Genomic DNA, 22,106 nt, shown 5'->3' with positions numbered 1-22,106 from the left:
CCCATTTGGAAAACCGGAGCTCTTGAAAAGTACTTTTTGAATTTTCTCGATTACTCTTGATATTCTTGAATCTTGAGCTGCTTTCCAAGTTTTTGTTTTGAGCTTGCATCCCCATCATTTATAGAGCTAATCTTGCGCCCCAAATTCTTATTGCTTATTACTTTTACTTCCCTACTTTTTATCGTTGATTCCTAAAAGTATGCCAATAAATTCAATCATTATTTTGAAATTTTGAGGTTGGTTTAACCAATACTACAACGATCACAGGGGAAAAGTACAGAAGGAATTCAAAGTAAACAGGTTTAGCGTTCTTATTTGTTTTTATTGAAATTTTCGTAGTTTTAAATAACTTTAAGGCTTCGATAATGTTTGACACGTTAAGGCTAAAAATGGAAAAATTCTTGCTTCTTATCTGGACATGGACATGTGAGCAGTGAATTGAGTCATGGATTCGGTTCGATGGATGGGTGGGAGACTGGTGTTAATGGAGGTATTACACGGGGCTTACAATCAGACAGTATATGTACAAATGTCTGGGCCGTTGGTGCAACCAAAAAGGTTTGACTCGCAAGTTGAGCAATCTACACGCCCGATATCGCACGTACTAATAAATAAAATTAGCACACGGAAAGCAGACTATTAGCAATGAAAACAAGAAGCAATTCATTAGGTACAAAAGCATATTTGTATATATCTGTATCTGTATCCGTATATATATATAGTAGTACGTTTTATATATAGTTTTATAATCTTATTAAGGCCACACAATCAATAACTGACAGAGTTCTTATCCGCAACGAAAGTGCTAAAGGGGACAAAGACAAATACGAGGACAGACAAAACAAATATCAGAGAATCTGGGCCTACTGCATCCTCCACTAGGATTAGGATTAGTAGCTATGTTAGTGGTTAATGTGTTTTATGGGCGCTCGGTACAATTAGAAAGTTCTAGGGGCAAACGGCAAATACAAATATCCGTATAGGTAAACGTTAGAGTAGAGTTACCATGTAAAATAATATATTAACGCCTCAGCCCGCCGTATCCTTCCTCCAGGATAAGCGTCAGCGTGGAGCCTTCGGGGTATACATATTTGACATATGTACACAGAGAGTGCTCTCCGGCGTGTATTTTGTATATATAGATTAACGCTATTGTTCGTAAAATGGACTAATTTCGGTTCGGTTCCGCAGCTCCTCCACTTTTTCTGCTCTTTGTTCGCTGGCTCAGTGCCTCTGCCAAGTGGCGAGTGGCGAATTCTCCCCGGTTGAGTCTCATAAGAATGGATTGTTGGTGTTCATGGCGCCACTGGCCTGTGAAAATAAATAAAGAAAGTGAATCTTTAGCAAACATTGATCCAGACTTAACCAGTCCTGGCTGGACATCCACCGACTGTCTGGATTTAATGTGACAAGAGAATGTGAGAAACAGACAACCTTTGGCGTTGTTTACGTGTAAATTATGGCTTGTTTGCTTGATTGATATTTGTTCTTAGAGAACTACGCAGCTTTATGATGAAATTATTTTCAACAATGGTTTGAATCACGTTTTACACTCTAAATTGGTATGTCAAGAACGAGGGTTTTGAATTTAGCAATAAGTCCAGACAGTAAACAGTGTAGTAAGTAAATTCCGTTTCGACACTCACTGCAAAGGGATTGTTGGCCATCACTGGAGCTGGTTGCATGCTGCCAAAGCCGCAGCCGTTGGGCAAGCCTTGCGAGACGGCAAACCCGTTGTTGTTGAAGTTAAAGAAGCTCTGTTGCTGGTGCTGCTGCTGGAGAAGATGATGCCCCATCTGCTGCTGGGGACTGCTGCCGTAGGCGTTTGGTATGAGCGTCACCTGGCCATAGAGATTCGGTTGCTGCTGTTGCTGCTGGAATGGATTCACCACGTGGCTGCTAAGCTGCTGTTGTTGCTGGCTCTTGAATGGATTTGGATTGTTGTTGAGGGCTGAAAACAAGAACCCAATTAGCGAGGGCTACAAACAGAAGAGCCGTGTGAAGGACTCACCGCCACCAAAGGCATCTGTGGCCTGCCCGTTGCCATTGGTGGGCGTGGGCGCCTCTGTGACGCTTTCGCTGGCCTTCAGTTCTCTCAGTTGCTCGTCGAGATCCTTAAGAGCAGCATATCGATCCTCACTAGGAGCCATGGCCGCACTTCCACCCTTTGGCGGACTTGTCGCATGGCCATTCTGCAAAGGTGCACCTGCAACATAATCACACCAATTAATAACTCCAGTTAAGATTATATATTGATTAATTAAAAACCAAACACAAACTAAACACAGCATCAGTAAAAATAACGAGCCAAATGCAACAGAACTGTAAACACAAAACTCAACTGAACTGAAGTAATCAAACAACTTACTCCACGTAAAGAAATCATGAAAATTGGCATTTAAACTATTCATCTCTTGATCATCTGTCTGATCTTCTTGGGAACTGTTTGAGATAGAGCTGAACAACAAATACGAATTGGAGGGCTTCTCTGGAGTATTCCGAGGATGGGGCTCCTCATTCACTAAGTAGGGCAGAAAGGGATTCGTGGGCGAAAGAGGCGGAGTGCTATTGAAAAAGGAGTAGCAACCCAGCTCCTCCTGTTGCTGCAAAGACTCCTGCTCCTGCGCCTCTATTCGCATCTCCTCCTGCCAGAAGTTCCACGCCGGCTCTGGTTCTTCTTCGACTGTTGGCAGTGGTGATAATACTGCGGGAACTTGAACCGAAACTTGAGCAAACCCTGAAGGAGATTCATCGCAATCGTCAAAGGGATCGTGAAAGCCCCGCCTGCTCCAGTCGCTGATCCAATCGTGAAAAGTTGTTGGAACTGGATTCAGCCAAACACAGTAAAATGTTAGAGTGGATATGAACACTTCTTGGTGTAGGGTGCTCAAAGTAGAAGGCTAGCGAAGGGCGCGAAGCGAGTTGCAGGATCTTACAGGAAGCCAAAGCCATTTTAATCAAGCAGCGGGTGCAGGAGAAAATGTATGTATTCGAGTAACTCTTTTTATACCCTTGCAGAGGGTATTATAATTTTGGTCAAAAGTGTGCAACGCAGTGAAGGAGACATCTCCGACCCTATAAAGTATATATATTCTTGATCAGGATCACCTCCTGAGTTGATATAGCCATGTCCGTCTGTCCGTCTGTCCGTCTGTCCGTCTGTCCGTCTGTCCGTCTGTCTGTCCGTCTGTCTGTCCGTCTGTCTGTTTCTACGCGAACTAGTCTCTCAGTTTTAAAGATATCGAATTGAAACTTTGCACACACCCTTCTTTCCTTTGCACGCAGTATATAAGTCGGAACGGCCGGGATCGGCCGACTATATCCTATAGCTGCCATATAACTGAACGATCGGAAATGCCATAACTTTGGTGTTTGTAAAGTTAGGAAGATGGGATTTTCTATGGGTTTTGTATTTGGCTAATCAATCCGACATGCCGAATTTCATAAGGATCGGCCGACTATATCCTATAGCTTCCATATAACTGATTGATCGGAAATGCCATAACTTTGGTGTTTGTTAAGTTAGAATGTTGGGATTTTCTATGGGTTTTATATTTGGCTAATCAATCCGACATGCCGAATTTCATAAGGATCGGCCGACTATATCCTATAGCTGCCATATAACTGATTGATCGGAAATGCCATAACTTTGGTGTTTGTAAAGTTAGAATGTTGGGATTTTCTATGGGTTTTATATTTGGCTAATCAATCCGACATGCCGAATTTCATAAGGATCGGCCGATTATATCCTATAGCTGACATATAACTGAACGATTGGAAATGTCATAACTTTGGTGTTTTTAAAGTTAGGAAGTTGGGATTTTTTATGAGTATTAAGAATGCATCATATGAATAATTTTGGAGAATATAATTTACAGAGTATTCTGCAAGGGTATATCAACTTCGGCTCCGCCCGAAGTTAGCTTTCCTTTCTTGTTTAACTAAGGTTTTTACAAAATAAATTTAATCATGAGAGCTAGCAAAAATTGACTTGTAAAAGAAAGGACCTTTATTCCAAAGTTTACCAGGGCACTATAATTATAATTATTATCAATAATTCCGAAACTTAATTCCAACATTAACATTGTAGACCCACAAAAGCTATTTCCCGCTTTGCATAACAACTATGTACTGAATTTAAAAATCAATCCCATTCACGTATTCTATATTTTACAACATCATATATCTCTCCTAGATGAATCTGTATAAATTTGCATTTTTAAAATTCAATTTCTTAGGCCAAACATTGCTATAAATCATTCATAATGGAAATTAATTGAATAATGATTAAATCTGAAGCTCTTTTTCAAATAAAGTGAGATTCAAAAAAAGATAACAGAACTCATTTGGTGAAAACGAACTGCATGGAAAGGAAAGTCAAGCCTAACGAAATGGAAACTTACCCACTGCATTGAAGATGGGTGCGTGATCAAAGTCCGCAAAGTTCTCTGTGCCCTTGTGACCATTGCCATTGAGAAGCTGCTGTTGTTGCTGCTGGAGATGAGCTGCCCGGAGGGGCTGCACCTTGGCGTAGCCATTGCTGGATCCCACCGAGGAGACGGAGGACACAGCCGGCGATCCTGGAGAGCGCGCTGATGTGGCATCGAAAATGTTGGCCGAGCCAAAGTCGGCCACAAAATCGGAGTCCGCACCGAAGCCATTACTGGCGCAGCTACTGGTGTCCGAAAGAGCTCCGGTGGATGTGGAACCGGCACTGTTAAGGCTGCTCAGCCCTCCACTCAGACCAAATGCATCGTGATTGTTGTTTTGGCTGTTGTGCTGATGATGATAATGTGGCCGGCTGATAGAAGAGGAGGAATTCCCGGAGGAGCTGTTGGATGAGTTAGCTAGCTTCTGCAAGCCATTGGCCGTTGTCCGCTGGGCAGCAGGCGGTGTCAGATGGATGCTGGCATACCCATTGTGGTGGCCATTCTGTATGTGATTCGTCACCGGAGCAGACGACTTTAGGTTCACCGCATTGGCCAGGGACTTCAGCGGACTGGCCGGCTCCAAATAGTACCGCTTGCGTTCATACTTGTCCATCATCAGCTCACGCTGCTCCTGCTGGTGCACAGCACGCTTCGGATCCCACAATCCCAGCCATGTTTTCGCACACAGCTCGTTGCCATGGGTGCGCAGGAAGTCGATCTCGTCCTGTGTGAATGTGGCCATCGATATGGATTTTACCCGATGTGGTGGCGTTAAACCGCGTCTGCAAAATAGGACAAGCAAATTGTATTGAAAGGGAAATAAATGACCATGTGAAACAGACTTCAGTTAATTAATTTCAGTTTAAGCTATAAGATATAAAAAATCAAATTAAGAATGCAACACTATTTGGCTAGCCTCCTTAATTCCACAAAGTAGTACGTTTCCATTTCGGAAATTGCTCAAGATTTGTCCCCACTTTGTAGCACATTTCTGGTCAGGTGGCGATGGAGGTGGTTGCTTGACCCACTTGTACCCACCAGAATGACCCGTCAAATGGGCGTTCAATTTCAGTTAATTGCGCAAATTAATTGCGCTGGCCTTGGGGCCGAAAGCAATTGGAGCACTTTGGAGTGCCCAGAACGGCATGAAAAATGAAACCCATAAACAAACCGAAGAGGCGCTTTGGCTGGTGGAGAGTTTTCCAGCAAATTCGCCTCGCACCGACGGCTAATTTCGGTTTTTCACGAATTTCCCGAACGAAACGAGTACACACGGGCAGCAGCAACAACTTGGCCACAACATGGCAACAGCAACGGCAAAAACAGCACCAAAACAGAGCCAAATATGCATTGCAAGGGGAAGCAGAAACTGGACGTTTCACATGAACGCTTCGGTGGCTCCAGTTGGCTATAAGTTGTTGGTAGCTGGTTAACTCGTTGGTGCACGGAAAAAAATGTTAGAACAAGAGGAACCGGTGTAGCGATTATAAGATACCTCGCACTTTTGAATATTTGAGCAAGATACCAAATATGACACTGTAACACAATATGATTTCCCAACTTATTTCAACTTAAACTGATCAAACGCTTGGTAATTCCAACAAATATAATGAAATGGTTCATGTTTGTTTATATTGTTCGTTTTATCATAACCATTCCTTAAATATTTATCTGGATATTTATATGATGAAATCCAATAAATATACCCCTGCTCAGAGGGGTATCATAACCGGCAAGCTGATGTGGTACATGCAACGAAAATTCTCGAAGCTGCTGATTACTGCTGATGGCATTCCAAAAGACGTCCTTTGTCATCCCATCTTGAACATTTCCGAGCTGCTAATGCCCACGACAAAAAGAAAATAGAGGAGGGGAAAAAGCGGAAGTCTGTGAGTTTCTTACCAGAAAACAATCAACTCTCAGTGAAGTGGATCGAAATGGATTTAATGGAGGCGGAGGGTATAGGAGTGGAGGAACACCTCCTCCAACGGGTGACCCGTAACCAACAGAGCATAGTTGAAAGCAGCTGAGGACGACATCCGCCGGCGGCTAAATGATCTGTGAAGCTGCAACTGCCACGCGGAAAACAACAGGAGGTTGGCTGACCTTACACGGCTTGTGAGCCACCTCAAAACATAAAGACCACCGCTACACAGGCAGAAAATAATTAATCTGCAACTTCATTTGAACTATTTAGTAGTTAAAAAGGGTCAAGTTCGAATTATCAATTCATACACTTTTTTCTTTGTGTGTATAATCTTAGTAACCAGCACTTGACACTATCTTAAACAAGTCTTGAATTAGTTAAGCATAATTCGTAAAGTGATGATCACATAAATGAGTACTTGAAATGATAACCCTCTACTTATAATCACTCAAAACTGTTGGCCTAAATAGATTTTCTTTGAATAAATAATCAGAGTACAATAATCTTGTGCGTAATCTTACTTTTTTGCCATATCTAAAGTTATTTTAATGCTTTTAAAATACATGAAAAGCAAGTAGCTGTGAAACACTAAACCGGTGCACGAAAATCGTTTTTAAATTCGGTTTTGCCTCTTAATTTATGCTGTTTTAATCCTATTAAAATATCAACTTGGCTTTTGCCGGATTAAGGCAGCAGTACGTGATGTTTTTTTGTGTATGGCAAACACCACTCAAGTGGTGCCCAGTTTTCCGAGTGGCCACATCCCCAAGAGCACGCACAGGCAGTTCGTTAGAGGATTGGTGGAGGCGGGAGAGGGTGGATGTGGCAGCTGTAAGTGGCAGAAACAAAGACCAAGGCAGAATAATGCGCCATGTGGCAGTGGCTATTTTTGAAATCCAACCACACGGCGGAGAAAGTGAAAGTTGCCTCCACACAAAATGTGGAAACAGTGGCGGCAATAGGAGGCCACGCCCACCGTTTATGGCGTGCATTTGAAACGCTTAGTGAAGAGGGAAAATGGGTAGGGGTAATTGACAATCACAGCCGTAATCACTGCAAATTTCCATGCAGCTGAGGCTTTTTTTAATGCGAAAAAACCCAATAAGCGAGAAGTGCTATTCCACCCTCTTTACATGCGGTTCTACGAAATAATTCAGTTAGAAACTATTCACACAAACTGCTGAAATAAAAACAATTTAATGCAAAACACGAAAAACAAATTAGGTAAAGGTTTTCAGCAGGCAATTTAATTTAAATTCTCAAATGCAAATCTGCATACTTTAAATACACAACTTTAAATTCTTTAGTGAAACCAAAAGTTATTTAAACATTATATTGACCAATGCTTTCTTCTCAAAGAGTTATCTTGCATTTCACGACTTAATTCGCTACGGCGAATTGTTTAAACAGGATGTACGAAATCAATAATCTAGGTCTCAGCTGTCAACTTTGCAGTGCAAACTCGAAGCCCCTTAGCGTTGTGTTCAATATTAGCATTGCAATGCTAATTGTTATACGAACCGAGCCCAGCGAACACACATCCCATTCGAGTACCCCATCAGTATTCAGTATACACCCATCATCATCAGAGGAAATCTCCTCTAGCCACAGCTACATGCTGAAAAGAACGAGAATGGCAGAGTGCCATGCTAATTGGGAGTCAACAAAGCAGCGCTGGAACTCACAGCTGGAAACGGAAAAGTGTGTCACACCTCTCAGGTCATGACAGGGCATAGGGCAAAGGTGAATGGGAATGGCATAGGGATTTCTCCCTTTTAGGGCAGAATGAAAGAAAACGCCATATAAAACAGCTATTTATTTTAATAGATAGCCTTAGCAATATTTAAAAGCTAGTATTAATTAGATAGGTCTCTCCTAAGAGAAATGAAAATTTGATCTTCCTTTTAAGAAAGTAGGAGCTGAATGAGGTGACCACCAATAAATGAACTTGCCCATTTCTTATTACCAATTACCTGCTTTGAGTGTAATGGAAACTTAAATGGATGCATTTAGGCTAATAGGCTGGGAATTGCTTGAGATTTGATGGACTATTTTGTGGAAGGTTACCACAGGTTTCACGTGCCCATACGACGCGTTAATTATGCTGAGTTGTGTGACCCCCTTAATGTCACCCTATACCCGCCGCCTGGTGTTTCCACATAGGCTCCGTCGCCGGATGAGATGGGTCCCGCGATCTGAGATCTCGGATCTCGCCGGTTTCGGTTTCGCTTCGTGCTTGGCACAAGTGGATACAACGAAAATTAAAACAAACACAGAGACAACAGAGACAACCGACTGTAGTGCAGATAAACTAAAAGCTTAGCTTACAATCACTCACACTCTGGCATTTTACGTTTGCTACAAAAGTGCAAAACTCGTTTTTTGCGCATTTTGCGCACTCAGCGTGAAAAAAATCAACTCAGCTGAGCTCTCCACTCAAACAAAAACAAAAGTAAAACTCGTTGCGGCAGAAAAATACCCAACCGCCATTATGCATAGACAACAAATACAATGAGTACAGAGACGAGTACATCGAACAATCCACGAAATATACAAACCAAAATCAAATTGGAATCGGAATCGGACCTACCACATAACATTTAGCTTTAGTTTAGCTTTGTGCAAAAAGAAAAATCAGCGAAAATAACCAAAGGCACAAAGGAGAAAAATAAACAACTGCAAAGCACGGCGGACTAAATTATGACAATGAATAACAACTTAAGTATGGACAGCGCCTCACACATGAACTTTTGATTTCGCATGAACCCAGCGAAAACTCGTTTGAAAGTTGGGGATACCCTCGTTATTGATAACAAGGACCCCAAATGGCAACAATAACGTTTATAGTTAAACTAACAACCAATAACTGATTATTTTTATTGACATTTGGTCTGACACAATATTCGAAAACAACCATATTTTTTTTTTATTCAATGCTCAACTAGGTAAATATTTCCACCGCATTTTTTTATAAAATTATCTTTGTAAATACATTTTTAGATTAATATTCCCCAGCTAAAGCGCTGTGTTGATGTTTTCCATAAATTCTAATTAAGTTTCGACTCCTTTTTATTTCTAAATATTATTATTTTGGTTTAAATATATTCTTTCATTCACCACTTCAATTGCTGTTTATGATGTGTTAAATAAATTCTTCAAAACAAACAACACATTCATTAATTTGGCTGCACAGCAAGTTTAGTACCACCATTCACTTCCCCTCAGCGAGGGTATGCAAATAAAAATACGAAACAAAAAACAGAGACTGAAATAAAAACAAAACCGTCTACGCAATTTCTTGAGTGTAAAAAACATTTGTTTTTCATTCCCCATGAGTCACGGGTCCCAAAAAGTCGTGGGGTTCAAGAGCGGTGCCAATTTTAGTTTAAATATGTTTGTTTACACTAAACAAAAAGTGATATCGAACAATTAGCACTTTGGTGATTTTTCATATTATGTTGAACAAGATAAACAATCATAACAATCTTACATATTTGTTTTTTTTTAAAAACAATATAATTAATTGAAATATTTTTTGATTTTTTCCTGTGTAAGGGGACTGAGAAAAGCAATTAGTCAATTTCAAAAGAACTAAGGGCATACAGACGTGCGCCATTTCGTTTGGCAACCGAAAGAGGGTTTCAGGGAGATTCAAAAAACGCTGATGCTGGGGCCACTGAAACAGTTATTACAGTTAGTTATGACCACTCCTCGAGCTAATTTAATTTTTATGGCACAACTCTCTAAGCCAAACACTTTCTAGGTTTTTTTACGATTTCAAAGCGGTCTTAATAGCTTAGCTTGAATGCCACTTACGAAATAGCCCAAAATGGAAGGCTATTATCATGCCAATAAAATCAATAACACTTTACCAATCAAAACGTCTTAAAATCAATTATTCCCAGCTCGATTCGGAAATGGAAAACAAGGCAATTTATCATTTGTTCTTATCAATTTGTTTTTAAGTAACTTTAAGGCCATCACAAATAATGAGTTTTTCACTTGACAAATACCATTTGGATAAAAAAATTAATCATTGTTAGTTGTTAAACCAGAATTGAAAATAATTAAATAGCTGGTTATATTAGTAATTTGCACTAACAACGACTAACTATGTTCTCGAAACTCTCACACATTAAACATAAATAACTTTGTAATTTTTCACATAGAAGTGATAGTCTTAATTACTTCATGTTTCTGAGAAAAGGTATTTAGTATGATTTAATATGCGGAGTCAGAAGGACCAACCTTGATTTAATTTGGTTCTGGGCCCACTTACTGCGTATGACTTTTCTATATGGAGCCCCTTTTAATCGGAGACCTCTAGCACAGGGATCGGGAATGCGACTGCTGACTGTTGAGTGACTGGTGATGAGCTCGGAACGCGACTGTCGCCAGACCAGCCAGAAAAGTCCGGCGTAAATGCGTTTCAGACGAAGCGGAATTCATGCAAATTGCGGGCGACAAGTGCGATAAGTGGGAGTCTAGGGGCCTATGTACCAGGAATCGATGCTCACACGAAATGGATAATGGGAATTGCAAAAACGCCCCACTTCCTGATTAGATTCCTCAAAATCAGCCAAAAAAAACTTGATAAAAATAAGGAAATAGAGTCCACATCGCTTTCTCCCTTCAATTGCTTTTGAATAATAGGTAATTTTGGCATTTTATCATTTAGATCATGTCCGATATTTATAATCAGTATTGACTTCTTACCAAATAAGGATATAAGTCAAAAAATATGGAGCCTAAGTTGCTAATTAAACGACTAATTAAACTAGGCTTGGCTTTTGTCTTCCCAACTGCTGAGTTGCCCCTTTGTTCGGTCTTTATTTCACAGTTTCTGTCGACTCGGAGAGGAAATCATTAAAAAGTGCTATAAAGCACGCTCAAAGCAGAGTTCAGTGTGATTGGCATTGATATTGACCTCAAGATAAAGAAGTGCCATCGATGAATCAGCGGAGAAAAAATTAAAACGAGACGCCGCTTTGTGGGTGGCGTCCCTGGGTTTAAACTGAAAGTCAATCTTTGTCTCGGAATTACACTCTGCGCAAGTAAACTTGCGCTTAGCCAGCAATGTGGATGCTCATCCAGAGCTAAAAATAACAATGCCGTCTGGTTTCAATTTCAAACCGCAACCGAGTGACACACAAGGCGAAAAAACGAAGGCAACGGGATCGAGACACAAAGCCTGGACATTGAATCTCGCACATTTTTATACACAGGGGATGCTGACTAACATACAACTGAAAGCGTTTCTAAATGTATATAATTCCTTTTATTATACTTTCTTGGAAAAAACCATTATTAAATCACTTCATTGGTTTTCGAAATAATAGATACATAACCAAACCACATTAGCTTTAATATTTATAGAGATAAGAACAGACTCATAAGTCGAAATATATTTAATTATATTTCCACATGCAATTTGACTCATGATGAATGGCTGGTCTTTCATTGAATATTTACAACATATGGGTTCCAGCAATAATTACCCAGCGACCACTGTACTTGCGAGTGGGCACTATACATTTTAGGTGTGAGTGTCTGTTTGGCAAATAAATGAAAATTGCCGCTAACTTTGATTTCGTTTCATCACCCCTGCCTTCTTCCCCTGTCAAGTGCGAAACTGACCTCGACTAAACAAACACTCTAAGTGAGCCAAGGCTGCAAGTCAAAGTCGAACGGAAGGCAAAAGTCCGGACTAGACACGTTCTATCTATCAATTCAGCTGCATCCAGCTCGAAAACGATCCCACGGTCAAGAGCTCTGCACAGAAAAAAAAGGTATTATGAATTGAATATTTACATTGTCAAACAGATATTTACATTGTTCATATCAATATGATAATTTATTGAGGGTAAACATTTTTACATTATTTTTAACTATAACTTTTATAAAGCCCTGTTAATTTTTCTTACAGTGCAGGGGAAATTGCAATTCAAGGTCGTGGCGGCGAGAGGAAGCACACGACTAGATATGTGTGTACCAAGCTAAGTTAAGCTCCCTGATAAATCCGCAGACCTGCGATCCTGCGATCTACTTTTCACTCAACTCGAGAACATTTTCCCAATTTAAAGAGCTCAAACTGCAAAACTGGCTCATTCACAACTCTACAAGTTCCCAGGCACGGAAAAACATGAAAAGCGGGAAGAACTTTTGTGAGACTGACCCACAGAAAAAAAAAACGCTGACACACTCTAAAAGCTAAATGTTGCCCAGCTGTGTGGAGCGTTTTAATTACAAAGTTATGCTAAGCTGAAAAAGCAGCAGAACAACTGCAAACAGCCAGACGTTGCAGTTTTTTCCCCGCTCCCTCGGTGGCGTTACTCAATTAGGCCAGGCCAAATGAAAAGAGAATCCCACGCATTCCGAACCCGATTCCCGTTCTGGCTTTTCCCTCTACTTTGCCCCGATCCCCCAGAAAATCTGTGTGGGCGCCACAGAACGAGTCCGTGGCTGCTGCAACTGCCACTTCTATGCGACTATGAATGCACTGCGAAAAACGATTTAACAGTTAACCAATTTCAAAATTCTTTCTAAGACGAGATTTTTTTTTGCAAGTCCTCAAAGCAAATAAATATTTTTAAATTTCTTAAAAGAACATTTTTCCATTAGAATTTATTAAGAAAAGAAAAATATATAAATGGGAACAATTACTAATAAATGAGTGATACTAGAAAATGAAAGCCCCCAGTGTCAAGTATTATTTTGGTTAGCCAAGCCAAATATGGAACACCCATAAATTAATAGACTTTATTATTTTTATTAGTGCACTTTGTGTTACTTTTGGCGCAGAGTGGTCGCCTTTTGGCATTCGCTGACAGTTGTCGCGTTTGTCGCACAAAATAAATTAAACTTGGCACTAGGAGAAGGGGGTATTTGGAATGAGGACTCTCCACTTGGGCCCTATGAATATTTTAATAATGCCATCGTCTGAGCCGGAGCTGCAAATTGCCCGAAAAGCCTTGAGCTCTTTTGGTGGCCATGGGATGGCGAATGAAAAATGCAAAAGGACCTCCGGATTTGCCATTGAGCCATTCATTCGGCCGGAAAGAAATTTCTCGGACAAAGCCGCGTGGGCAGCCGTATTATGGCATCTCCTCATCTGTTGGATCCTGTGGCTACAGTGGTGGCCACAAGTTGTATAATTTTATGGACATGCTTTGTGCATACTACATTTCTCTGGAACACTGACTTATTCATAAATTGCAATATTTACTTTAATAGCAGTATGAAAAGAAGAAAAAAAACAAACATTTTAAGTGACATATTCATTTTAGAACCAATTATTACAAATAATGCTTTCATCCAACTTGTAGTTCTATATTATTTTCTTATTATTGTTTAAACAACATGATTTTGGCAATAATACTGCACTTCCTCTATATGTTACCATATGGCAGATCACCCCAGGACATCTCCAAAAGGGCAATTGAGGGCCGCAGCAGGATTCGGCTGACGATGTGCCCCCCAGTGAGAAAATGGGTGGCGGGCCGAGCAGAAACCATAAATCTCCGTGTGGGCAGGCGCCTTCTGCTCGTTCCCATTCTATCTCGCTCTTCTGGCCACCTATTCCTCTCTCTTTCTGTGACCCTACGTCGCGCTCTGTCCTACTCATTTTCTGGCGAATACACTGACAAAAAAATGTATCAAACAATTGTTGTATTAAAATACAATAAATTGGATCTTAATTTAAGATTAACTTTAGATTCTGAGTAAAACTTTGGTTTTGCTTTGGTTTAATGAGGCAAAGAATCACGTCAAAACAATGCCTTCAAAAAAATTACAGACCCTAGCAAAAATGGGTATAATAAATTTGTAAAGAAAAATTCAATCATCACTTTTAAGCCAACGAATATGTTTTAAATATTCTTAAGAATTTTCTTTAGGTGTAGACGCACTCTTAATTGGCCTCTTCTCTCCAGCTGTTTTCTATGTTTTTTTTGGGGGAGGGAAAGGCGCCCAGTGGGACAAACTGGAGCACTCTCCCTCGCCCTTCTCCAATTCTCACCCACATATTTCCGCATTCAAATTACACTCACATCTGAGAATTGAGAATTCAGAATCGAGAGCCAAATCGCTTTTGCCGCTCGGCGTTTGCGCCTCTGCATTATTAATAGAATTGAAATCTCTATTTCAAGGCAAGCGCCAAAACAAACAGAGGAGGGATTGAGGGGGTGGTAAAGGGGGCTGGGAGGGATTAAGGCGGGTGGTGGAAGCAACAACAGTGAAACAAAGGAACCAACAGCAATTACAAAAACGACACCTTTGCAAAGTGTTTGTGTTTGCTTTGAATCAAAACTGCGCAATAATTGCCGGTCAGCCCCACCACCTTCTTTATGATCATCTCTATCTATATATTCCTATCTCTATCAGCCCCCTCACCAGATTCTCTTCTTCTTCCAAAACTCATAAGCGATTCACAAACATTTCCTCAAATGCTAAACGAGTTGGGAGTGATTCAATTCAATTCCATTCGTTTTGATTCCAGGAACTCAACACGAACTCAAAACCTACAAAATATCGAGTCATTAATTTAAGTTTTATAACATTTTTTTAATTTGAACAGTCCTTATCGGATTACGTTGATCCAAAATTATATCATAAGAAAAATACAATTGCGACTTTTTTCTCCTTTTATTTCGGGCTTACATATTACGAAAATAAAAAAAGAAGTTTAAAATGGTATATTATTTTCAAGATGAAAAAAAACATGTAGACAACAAAAGTCAAAAGTTATATTAGCTGGAAATCGTAACACATTGCTATTGAAGAATACATTAATTCTTTTCTTGTTTATTTTTTATCTTTACTAACTTTGTTAGATAAAATATATAATAATTATAATATTCCAAAAATAAATATTAAGATCCATAAAATAGAATTTTGAAGAGAAAAAAATAATTAAAAACTTTCGAATAAAACTTTTACAGACATCTTTACTGAAAACCGAGTGGAATTACATTTTTCCATGTGGAAAACATTTTGCATTTTGAATATTCGACTACAAAGACAAAATACATAAATGGGTGTGCTGTACACACAATCGCACACCCGTTCCCATTTGGCCGCTTGTTATTTATATTTAATTGCTCTTACGCTTTGCCTTTTGGTTGCTTTTCTTTTAGTTTGTTCGTTTGTTGTCTTGGCTTTTTTCGGCGGATAGAGAGCCAGAAATAAAGTGGCCGCACAGCTGACACCGCATGGTGAAAGTTTGCCCCACACCCGCCCTTTTCCCCCCTATCCACCTCTTTTGGGAGCTGTCAAATGCAGACATGTTTATGCTGTTTCATAATCGGAAATTTACATATGAGCCGCACAGAACGGGTCAAAAGAGAGAGAAAGACGTGCTCTGAGCTTTTTGTGAGCTCCACTCGAAGGCAGTTGGCCCAGTTCGACTGCAACTGCAATGCCAATGCTTTGGGGATCGAAAAAAGGGGCACGGTGGGAGGGGTCCACAGTTCACTTGCCCGCTGACGCATGCACTGACTATAAAGCCACACAGAAAAAAATAGTATAAACCAATGTATCACTTGAATAAATATTTACAATGTTCATATCTTTTTGATGAGTAACTAATATCTAAGGGATACATATAATAAGTTGATTCAAAAAGCATTGGTTATATGCTAGTATATTTGAAAATCCCAGCTTTTAATCATATTATTGATGTCATAAGATCGAATGAATATCAGAATTTTTGAGTTAATCATCAAATTGATCATCTTATAATGGGTGTTTTCTTTCTGTGTACCTATAGCATGACTGTAGCCATAGACAACCACACGAGCGACTGAAAACATACAGCCAGGGGCACAGAAACATGTCAAACACAAAGTAAGTTAAGTTATTGCACCAAAAAGTGCATACCCATTAGGAAATACAATACAATTTTAAAGGGTGTTTAAAGATAAAAGATAAAGCCACTAACGAAAATGTGTATTGTGATAATGTTTTTACACTCTTCTTGTAAATATGAATCATTGGAAGAAAATATTTGAATGTCAAAGGAAATCACACATCATATAAATATTATGACCTTAACGGAAGTGAACAGACGTTTGTTTTGTGTTTTAACGAACTACAGATAAAGAATATTATATTCAAGAAGAGCAGGAAACCAAACAGGAAACAAATTGAATGATATTTCTTATTTCGAAACTCACATTTAATGTCAAAATTGTTGGATCGAAACAGAAACATTTGTATATGCATAAATTAAATCCAGTTACTACTGCCTAGGAACTAATGAACTTCTGTTGCTCTCGCGCTTACTCACATTGCTCGGTTATTTAATAATTGAATAATGCACTATTAAGCCGGCAACTTCATATTTAAATGACCATTGCTGTGCGTAGTTAGTGCTTTGTGTGCGGTGGAAATGATGACGAAGCCTGAGAAAGTGGCTCACCATTGCTGCTCTGCTCCCAATGTTGGTTTGCTTTCGCCTTATCTAATCAACAAGTTTCTTGACTTTTATGAGCCAGCAAGCTTTGAACTCTGCCAAAGCCAAAGCCGCAGTGAGCGTCCAAAAAGACCAAAAGGAGGAGGAGCAGATGGCGGCAACGGCTGCTTGATTGAGGTGCAACAATTTGTCTGCAATTGGAGGCACAACAGCAGCAACTTCAGCCCGAAAATACATTCGAGTAATGTGGCAAAAGCTGTCGGACAGGTTTTTCCCCGCTCCTCGGCCTTTCCCATTCTGAAACCCACTCCCAATCCCATTCTCGTTCCCTCATTCCTGAGCCGCTTCCTACATTAAGCACTCCAAGTGGCCGGCCGGTCTGCGCCGGGTTCCAATATCCAAAGGCGGGCTGAACATGAACAGCAATTTCTTCTTGGAGTCGGTTTCATTTGGTATTCCCTGCACTCGTTCCCCTGTCGCAAGTCTCAGTCGCAAGTCGCATTTTCAGCCAGGAAGTTCGTTGTCGCCTGCCGTCTCCCCTGCCACGCCCCCTTCCTCTTTTGTGTCCCCTATTATGGTGCAGTACCTTCGCACACCCCTTCGACTACACAGGGAAAAAATAGTTTGAAACTAAGATTTTCTTATCCCCAAAAAAATTGGTTTCGCGATTGTTAGTTTGAATTTCAAAATCCTTTAACTTGGGATCAATTCGGTAATAATCACAAATAAAAGTAAAAAGTTCTTCAATTAAACATGGGTAATGGAATAATATATTCCAAATAATAGCAATTTTTAGTCTCGAAAAACCAAAGGTTCATACCTACTAAGAGTACAAGGCATTTTAATAGTTTCTCCCAGTGCAACCGTTTTGTGTCCCCGGCATTTATGCGGCTTTTCATTTACATGCCAACATTTGTTTCCCTTGGCAGTTGGCAACGAGGATTGAGGACTGAAGACCGAGGAATGGGCAATGAGTCACCCAAGGAGTTGGGGGAAAAATGCAAACTGCAGACGAGAGAATGGCATCGCAGTTGGCCACTTCGCAACCAGGTTTTGATGATAGAGATAACTCAATGGAGGAGCCCGCATGCTGTCCAATTGAGAGTCCACAATCTGGGGCACAGCTCGTGGGAGACTGGGGTTTTGGACCTGAGCCAGGCGGAAGTTTAAGAGCAATCATGTAATGGGCTTCATCCGGAAATGCGTAAATCAAATCAAATGCAGCGGCGGAGGAGTAGTAATATATGACCCCAATTTGGTTATGGTGTGCACAAATCAGAGCCAAATTGGCAAATTACTGGAGGGGGTTAAAAGTTAAGGGGCGCCAAGGACACCCACAACTCAACCGCCAGGTGGGCGGCCCTCCAAGCTGTCACAAAAAAAAACACGAATAGAAAGCGCCGCCGCGAAGACAAAACAATTTCGTTTGGCGCGATGTCGCGCAATTGAAAGTTTTGTTTTCGATTTGCATTTCGAAAAGGAAAGGAAACCAAATTGTGCGAAATTGTTCGGGGGAATTGCTTTCGCTTTCACACAAAATACAAAATAATAATGGGGAGACGGGATCGGACGTTGCATCGAGCGGAAATTATCGGTCACTCCACTCGGCAACTGATCGAAAATTGACGTCAAGCGAGTTCAAGTTGGATGGGTTCAAGTAAAGATAAGAGGCCAGACCAAGAAAGCTCCTGGTGCCGAAAGAGATGTCGGTATTTTTAAATTTTAAATCCCATTTGAAGACTCAATTGCCTTGAGTCTATTTTCGTAGGATTGAAATCTATATACATTAAATCAATTCCCCGGGGTAATCCATTTGTCGAAAATCAGTTCAAGAAGCCATTGTTTTTGATAAGAGTTTCCGCGTCATTTGAACCATTCCCCGCAAAGCATGACTAATAAGGGAAACCCATTTTTTTAAGTTGATTTATTTTGACTTGTGTGGTAGAAAACTAATATTTTAATCATTTCAGATTTTCAAAACTTATATATTTTCAAAGAAACTTATATACTCATAATATTTAAGATTGATAAGTATGCGTCCCTTTTCATTTCTTAGGTTTAAAATAATAAAATAAAGTAATACTCAAAAAACGAATTAAAATCTAGGAAATTATCAAATGTGATGTTTAGTTAATATAAAGTTTGATGAATATGGACCTCCCGACTAGTCGACTGATACGGAAAATTACAATTTCCTGGTATCGGGGACTACGTCCATTGTCCTAGTGTCATAGGTAAGGTACTTACAGGACTCCGGAGCAGCGGGTGCAGACAAAGGAGCCGATGGTCATGTTCACGTAGGTTGGTCCTTTCTGTCCGCAGTCGAAGCACTGCCGATTGCCCCCCGAACCGCTGGCCACCAATTCCCGCAGAGCGAGCAGGTATTTATCGTCCTGTTTCTTGCGCACCACCGCCATTGTTGCCGTCTCTTTTGCCGCCGCCTTTTGTACCGCTTCCGGTGTTGTTGTTGCTGTTCCTATGAGCGGCTTGATCGAGGGTCCGCTACCTGCGCGCTCCTCCTCAGATTCCTCCTCTTCCGGCTCCTGATCCGTTCCTGCTAGCTGCTCGGTATCGGAGGGCAGTTGCTCCTGAAGGTCAGAGGGTGGGAGTGGGTGGTGGGTGGTCCGCTCGGCCGCGTAGGGCGCAAAGGGGGCGACGGCGGTGCGGTAGGAGGAGGCGGCGTGGGGCGCGGTACCGTTGTAAACGTAGACGAACTGAATCTTGCCTGATTTTCCTGATTTTTCAGGAATCGAAATCGGTAAAGGGTTATCTGATATCGTTTTTCGTACTTGACGTAAATCTCCGCTCTCTTTCCGCGACTTTCCGCTTAGCACAATCGAGATTGTTTATGGATTATGGTATTTCTCTTATTTTTTATCATGAATACGTAACTGACGTTAATTTTGCCTTGACCTCTTCCTTTTATCTCCTTTGCACGATCGATATAAGAAATCGGAAGCGGTCGCCAGTTATCGGATATTATTTATCGCTTGTACGTAATTGACGTAACTCTTCGCTCTCGCTCTTCCGTACCCTTTCCACTTTACGCAATTTTCGTCTTGACCTTTCCTCTCCTTCGCTCACACTCACACACACTACTACACACGAAAGTCACAGGTGTGTGTGTGTTCTGTAATTGATCGAAAACCACTATTTTCGATTGCTCCTTTTTTGTTTACTTCTTTTGATTTGCAAACTTTTTTCAGGGGGCTGCCTGCAAGACGTTGCTTTAATTCAATTTATTTACACAGAATGCCGCTGCAATAGCCACACAGATTTCAATTGAAATTTCGACGCTGCGACTGCACTCGCCACTTTTGCTGCTTCCCCTTCTTCTTGTTTGTTTGCAACGCGGAATTAAAAACGAATGAAAAACGAACAGCGAAAACGAAACAAAACAACACAGACAAGACACAAGGCACTCGATGCAGCGAACAAATAGCGCGACTCTCCGAAATTCCGACGCAAATCCAGCCGCTCGCCTTCAACAAAAACAGCAGAGTGACCGTCCCATGGCAATCGAAATATACCACTTGCTGCTCCCAAAACTGTATTAAATAAAAATACCTAAGTATGCCATCATTTTAGCAGTGACATAAACCTGTTTATCGAAAGTAATCGATTTTGAAATGAAATATAAATTACGATGTTAATGATCTAATATTATTAGTTAATATAAAAAAAACGATTCGTATGTTCTGCCCCAGAGTGGTGCACATACTACCCGCATTTAAAAGGATCATTTAAAAATCATTACGTTGCAAAAATCTTAGCCACAGCGAGGGTCAGCTCAAGTGTTACTTCATATAGTTTCATTTATAATCTACTGATAACGTATATAAACTATATTAAGTACCTAATCCTCCGTGCGTTGGCGGCTATTTCCCTTTTTGATAAACTTCTTTTTGAACGTGGCAGGTGCACTAGCGGCTGTCTCAAGATCCAGACCGCCAATGGTCTTCTCCTTGAATCGCTTGGCTGGAGGTTCAGGTTCACTGGGAGCCGAAATCACGGGAGCGGCAGTGTAGTAATCCGTTTGGGGCAACTGCCAGTCGATGGGCTCCTCAGGTGCTCTAAAAATACAGGAAAAGGGTAATTATACAAAGAAAGATCCCTTATTCTCGAGCATACTTGGTCACCACAGTTTGCCACTGGCCAATCTCCTTGGTGGCCGCCTCTTCCTCCGTTTTGAACGCCTGACGCTTCTCTTCCCTTTGCTTTTTCTCCTTGGGATTGTCGGGTTTCCGGAAGGCCTTCATCTTTTCCCGATTCACCCGCGCCACTTCCTCATCGGCGTTGGCTCGAAATTTGAGCGATTCCTGGGCCTGTGAGATCTCCTGCTGATCAATGGCCAGTTGGTTGATCCGCTCGTACTCTTCGTAGGACAGGTACCCCTCCTTGGGAGGTTTCCAAACGGATTCGTTGGTCTTAACGTTCCAGTAATAGGTGTGTCCCTCATCCGATTTGCCCTCCACCCAAAGGGAGGCGTCGGGAACGGCTGCCTCGGCTGCCACTTTGCCAGGAGCCACCCGCCGGTTGTCCTCCTCTTCATCGGAGAGCCCTTCGAGTCGCATTGGATCTACTTGGCGGGATCTTCCAGAGGAGTGGGCCCCACTTCCAGAGGAGCTGGAGGAGGCGGTTGCCCTCAAGACAGTGTTAATAGACCTTGCGGTCATGTCCCCACGGGAATGGACATCCTGGGCATAAGACTTCATGGCTGCCTCCTCCATTTTCCGTATTTCCGCGTCCATTTTCTGGCGCTCCCTTTCCGATTTCACGCTGCTCCGGCTGATGTCTGTTATCCTCTTGGCCACATTCAGTTTGTGGCGCTTGCCACTTTCGTGGAAGGCGACGCTCTACGGGATTAGCGGTCATTAAGAGCCTTAAATTCATAGTTTTATTTACTCACCGCCTTGTTGTCGCTCAGCCAGCATTTGCAAAAGTCGCAGAACTTGCGCTCGTTCGATTTCCAGAACTCCGTCCTGTGAAGATTGAATATAAGATTTATGCTGGACAAAATAATGAAATGATTTGTTTGACTTACATGTTGATTTGTGAGCTAGATCTCCAGTTAACAAGAAACACTATTAAATTTGTGTATTTACAAACGCGAATCAAAACAATATGCATATGACAGAGTTGCCACCTGGTTGAATGTGAGATGTGCGTTTAGCTATTTCGATAGCCACAAAAGTCTTCAGATAGTTCTCACGTTCACTTTTAAATCACTTCATAACTAAATTAATCCTATTATTTGTTAATTTATTATTTATTTATACTTCTAGTCACAGTGTTAGTTGCATGATATAATTTGTTGAACATGGTGACCTCGATGGTG

At 41.1% G+C, this 22,106-nt stretch overlaps 3 protein-coding genes across 6 annotated transcripts in view; all 3 read right to left on the bottom strand.

The window, feature by feature from the left end:
- Positions 1-223, bottom strand: part of LOC108053993 (cGMP-dependent protein kinase, isozyme 1) — a 65,367-nt gene extending 65,144 nt beyond the window's left edge. The window contains exon 1 of the mRNA XM_017136737.2: positions 2-223. Coding sequence (XP_016992226.2) covers positions 2-118 — 117 coding nt within the window. The 5' untranslated portion in view covers positions 119-223. The remainder of the gene's footprint in view (position 1) is intronic.
- A 78-nt stretch (positions 224-301) lies between these two features.
- Positions 302-20,641, bottom strand: LOC108053995 (arf-GAP domain and FG repeat-containing protein 1). 4 transcript variants are annotated; one of them, XM_044460501.1, is made up of 6 exons: positions 20,625-20,641; positions 4,404-5,212; positions 2,369-2,824; positions 2,012-2,206; positions 1,647-1,951; positions 302-1,311 (listed from the first exon to the last, which is right to left on the bottom strand). In XM_044460501.1, exons 2-6 carry the CDS (start codon positions 5,170-5,172, stop codon positions 1,273-1,275), a joined length of 1,764 nt encoding a protein of 587 aa, XP_044316436.1. In that variant the 5' UTR covers positions 5,173-5,212; positions 20,625-20,641; the 3' UTR covers positions 302-1,272. The 4 variants fall into 4 exon arrangements, with proteins under 4 accessions (XP_044316436.1, XP_044316435.1, XP_016992229.2 ...); XM_044460500.1 differs by lacking the exon at positions 20,625-20,641 and adding an exon at positions 19,016-19,610; XM_017136740.2 differs by lacking the exon at positions 20,625-20,641 and adding an exon at positions 10,637-10,735.
- LOC108037643 (WW domain-binding protein 4) lies at positions 5,187-21,904 on the bottom strand. Its single transcript, XM_044460503.1, has 5 exons — positions 21,813-21,904; positions 21,678-21,750; positions 20,900-21,624; positions 20,625-20,841; positions 5,187-5,212 (listed from the first exon to the last, which is right to left on the bottom strand). Exons 1-4 carry the CDS (start codon positions 21,896-21,898, stop codon positions 20,625-20,627), a joined length of 1,101 nt encoding a protein of 366 aa, XP_044316438.1. The 5' UTR covers positions 21,899-21,904; the 3' UTR covers positions 5,187-5,212.
- Between the last annotated feature and the right edge of the window lie 202 nt (positions 21,905-22,106).

This window comes from Drosophila rhopaloa, unplaced genomic scaffold (assembly GCF_018152115.1).
Source record: "Drosophila rhopaloa isolate 14029-0021.01 unplaced genomic scaffold, ASM1815211v1 contig_2, whole genome shotgun sequence".
NCBI lineage: Eukaryota > Metazoa > Arthropoda > Insecta > Diptera > Drosophilidae > Drosophila > Drosophila rhopaloa.
The sequence above is the reverse complement of the archived record's forward strand: the minus strand, read 5'-3'. Positions and strand labels throughout refer to the sequence as shown.

Coding starts and splice junctions, on each gene's coding strand:
- LOC108053995 (XM_044460500.1), bottom strand. CDS start 19,185: ATGGCGGTGGTGCGCAAGAAACAGGACGATAAATACCTGCTCGCTCTG. Junction 2,207..2,368: donor TCATGATTTCTTTACGTGGA/GTAAGTTGTTTG, acceptor ATTATGTTGCAG/GTGCACCTTTGCAGAATGGC. Junction 1,952..2,011: donor CACAGATGCCTTTGGTGGCG/GTGAGTCCTTCA, acceptor TCTTGTTTTCAG/CCCTCAACAACAATCCAAAT.
- LOC108037643 (XM_044460503.1), bottom strand. CDS start 21,898: ATGCATATTGTTTTGATTCGCGTTTGTAAATACACAAATTTAATAGTG. Junction 21,751..21,812: donor TCTAGCTCACAAATCAACAT/GTAAGTCAAACA, acceptor CAATCTTCACAG/GACGGAGTTCTGGAAATCGA. Junction 21,625..21,677: donor GGCTGAGCGACAACAAGGCG/GTGAGTAAATAA, acceptor CTAATCCCGTAG/AGCGTCGCCTTCCACGAAAG.